Source organism: Oncorhynchus keta, unplaced genomic scaffold (assembly GCF_023373465.1).
Source record: "Oncorhynchus keta strain PuntledgeMale-10-30-2019 unplaced genomic scaffold, Oket_V2 Un_contig_14959_pilon_pilon, whole genome shotgun sequence".
Classification (NCBI taxonomy): domain Eukaryota; kingdom Metazoa; phylum Chordata; class Actinopteri; order Salmoniformes; family Salmonidae; genus Oncorhynchus; species Oncorhynchus keta.
In genome coordinates, this window is record NW_026279049.1 from 22,349 (window position 1) to 25,928 (window position 3,580).

General features: G+C 33.1%; 1 protein-coding gene across 1 annotated transcript; it reads left to right on the forward strand.

Annotated features, from left to right (window-relative positions):
- Nucleotides 1–413: 413 nt before the first annotated feature.
- Nucleotides 414–1,541, forward strand: LOC127918809 (uncharacterized; the record flags this gene model as incomplete). The annotated part of the gene is made up of 2 exons (XM_052502040.1): nt 414–473; nt 1,473–1,541. Coding segments are annotated over 2 exons (129 nt in total), but the record flags the coding sequence as incomplete, so codon positions are not given.
- Between the last annotated feature and the right edge of the window lie 2,039 nt (nt 1,542–3,580).

Below are 3,580 nucleotides of genomic sequence, written 5' to 3' on the forward strand. Positions count from 1 at the left end.
AGAAAGAAGAAGAGAAAGAAAGAAAGAGAGAAGAAAACAAGAAGAGAAGAAAGAGAAGAAAGAAGAAGAGAAAGAGAAACAAGAGAGAAGAAGACAAGAGAAAATAGAGAAGAAGAAAGGAGAGAGAAGAAGAAAACGAAGAAGAAAGAAGAAGAAAAGAGAAAACAGAAGAGAGAACAGAAGAGAAGAAAGAAAGACAGAAGAAAAACGAAGAAGAAAACGAGAAGAAGAAGAGAAAGAAACGAGAAGAAAAACGAAGAGAAGAAACGAGAAGAAGAAGAAAGAAAGAAAACGAAGAAGAGAAAGAAGAGAAACAAAGAAGAAAACGAGAGAAAGAGAGAAGAAAACGAGAAAACGAAGAGAAACAGAAGGAAACGAGAAGAGAAACGAAGAAGAGAAAGAAACAAAGAAGAAAACAGAAGAAGAAAGAAGAGAAGAAAGAAAGAAAGAAGAAAGAAAGAAAGAAACAAGAAGAAAACAGAAAGAAAGAGAAGAAAGAAGAAAACGAAGAAACAGAGAAGAAGAAGAACAAAGAAGAAAGAAGAAAGAAAGAAGAAAGAAGAAAGAAAGAAAACAGAAGAAAGAAAAGAAGAAAAAAACAAAGAAGAAAACAGAAGAAGAAGAAGAACAAGAAAGAAAGAAAAAACGAGAAGAAAGAAAGAAGAAACAAGAAGAAAAAGGAAGAAAACAAGAGAGAAAGAAGAGAACAAAAGAAGAAAAGAAAGAGAAGAGAACAGAAGAGAAAGAAAGAAAGAAAGAAGAGAAAGAAAGAAAGAAGCAAACGAGAAGAAAAACGAAGAAGAAAGAACAAGAAGAAGAAAAGAAGAAAACAAAGAGAAAACAGAAAGAACGAAGAGAAAACGAAAGAAAGAGAAGAGAAACAGAAGAGAGACAAGAAGAAAACAAGAGAAGAGAAGAAAGAAGAAGAGAAAGAAAGAAACGAGAGAAAAGAAAGAAGAGAAAACGAGAGAAGAGAAAGACAGAGAGAAAGAAGAACGAAGAAGAAAGAAGAGAAAGAAGAGAAGAAGAAGAGAAGAAACGAGAGAGAAAGAAAACGAAGAGAAGAGAAAACGAGAAAAGAAACAAAGAAGAACGAGAAGAAAAACAAGAGAAAAGAAAAAGAGAAGAGAAGAACGAAAGAAAAAGAAAGAAAGAGAAAAAGAAAGAGAGAAAGAAACAAGAGAAAGAAGAAAGAAGAAAAGAAGAAGAGAGAAAAAGAGAACAGAGAAAGAAAGAAAAGAAGAAAGAACGAAGAAAGAAAACAAGAAGAAAGAAGAGAAAAACAGAAGAAGAAAGAAGAAAGAAGAGAAAGAAACAGAGAGAGAAGAAAGAACAAAGAGAGAAGAAAGAAAGAAGACGAAAGAGAAGAGAGAAGAAGAAACGAAAGAAAGAAGAAACAGAAGAAAACAAGAAGAAGAAAGAAGAGAAGAAAGAGAAGAAAACAGAAGAAAGAAGCAAAGAGAGAAGAAAGAAAGAAGCAGAAGAAGAAACAGAAGAGAAGAAGAAAGAAAGAGAAAGAAAGAAAAGAGAAGAAAGAAGAGAGAAAGAAGAGAAAGAAAGAAGAGAAAAGAGAGAGAAAGAGAGAAAGAAGAAAGAAAGAAGAGAAGAAAGAAGAAGAAGAGAGAGAAGACTTGAAGGCAGAAGAGAGAGAGAGAAGAGAGAGGCAGAGAAGAGAAGAAGACCAGAGAGAGAAGAAGAAGAGAAGAAGGCAGAGAAGAGAGAGAAGAAAGCAGAGAGAGAGAGAGAGAGAGAGAGAGAGAGAGAGAGAGGCAGAGAAGAGAGAAGAGAGAGAGGCAGAGAGCAGAGAGAGAAGGCAGAGAGAAGGCAGAGAAGAGAGAAACACTTAGAAAGAGAGCCAAAAGAAGAAGAAACACTTGAAAGCCAAAAGAAGAAAGAAACATAGAAAAGCCAAAAGAAAGAAGAAACACTTAGAAGAAGCCCAAAAGAAGAAGAAGAAACACTTCAAGAAAAGCCAAAAGAAAGAAGAAAACATAGAAAGCCAAAGAAGAAGAAGAAACACTTAGAAAAGCCAAAGAAGAAGAAGAAACACTTAAGAGAGAAGAAAGAAGGAGAAAGAAGAAGAGAAAGAAGAAAACAGAAGAAAGAGAAGAAAAGAAGAAAGAAGAAGAAGAAGAAAAGAAGAAAGAAGACAAGAGAGAGAAGAAAACGAGAAGAAGAGAAGAAAAAGAAAGAAAAAAGAAAGAAGAAAACAAGAAGAAAACAAAGAAAAAGAAGAAGAAAACAGAAGAAGAGAAAGAAACAAAAAAGAAGAAAGAAAGAAAAGAAGAAGAAAGAAGAAAACGAAAGAAGAAGAAAGAAAACAAAGAAGAAAGAAAGAAAAAGAAGAGAAGAGAACAAAGAAGAAGAGAAAACAAGAAGAGAAAGAAAGAAAGAGAAAGAAAGAAGAGAAGAAGAAACGAAAGAAGAAGAAGAAGACAAAGAAAGAAGAAAGAAAAAGAAAGAAGAAAGAAAACAGAAAGAGAAGAAGAAACAAGAAAGAAAGAAGAAAAACAAAGAAGAGAAAGAAACAAAGAGAAGAAAGAAACAAAAGAAAAGAAAGAAACAGAAGAAGAAAACGAAGAAAGAAAGAAGAAAGAAGAAAGAAGAAAGAAACGAGAGAGAAGAACAAGAAGAAAGAACAAAGAGAGAAGAAGAAGAAGAAAACAGAGAGAGAAGAAAGAGAAAGAAGAAGAAAGAAGAAACAAGAGAAAGAAGAAGAAAGAAGAAGAAAGAGAAAACAGAAGAGAAGAGAGAGAAAGAAAGAAGAAGAAAGAGAAGAAAGAAAGAAGAAAGAAACAGAAGAAAGAGAAGAAAACAAGAGAAGAAGAAACGAGAAGAGAGAGAAAGAAGAAAGAGAAGAAAGAAGAAAGAAGAAAGAAGAAAGAAGAAAGAAAGAAAAAGAGAAGAAAGAGAAAGAAAAAACAGAAGAATGAAAAAGAAACGAAGAGAGAAGAGAGAAACAGAAGAGAAGAAAACAGAAGAGAAAGAGAGAGAACAGAAGAGAAGATCTGAAAGAGAAAGAAAGAGAAGCAGAAGAAGAAAACAGAAGGAAGAAAGAGAACGAAAGAAGAAGAAAAACGAGAAGAAGAAGAAGAATCAAAGAAGAAAGAAGAAAGAGAAGAAAGAAGAAGAAAAGAAAGAAGAAGAAAGAAGAAAACAAAGAAGAAAAAAAGACGAAACAAAGAGAAAAGACAGAAGAGAAGAAAAACGAAAGAAAGAAAACAGAGAAAGAAGAAAGAAGAGAGAAACGAGAAGAACGAAGAGAGAAAGAGAAGAAAGAAACAGAAGAAGAAAGAAAGAAGAAGAAAAGAAGAAGAGAACAGAAGAGAAAGAAACAGAGAGAGAAGAAGAACAAGAGAAAGAGAAAGAGAAGAAAAATGAGAGAAGAAAGAAACGAAAGAAAAAGAGAAGAAACAAGAAGAAGACAAAGAAGAAAGAAACAAGAGAAGAAAAAACAAGAAAGAAAGAGAAAACGAAGAAGAAAACGAAGAGAGAAACAAAGAAGAAAGAAAGAAAACGAGAAGAAGAAACGAGAAGAAGAAAGAAAGAACGAGAAGAGAAGAAACAAAGAGAAGAAGAA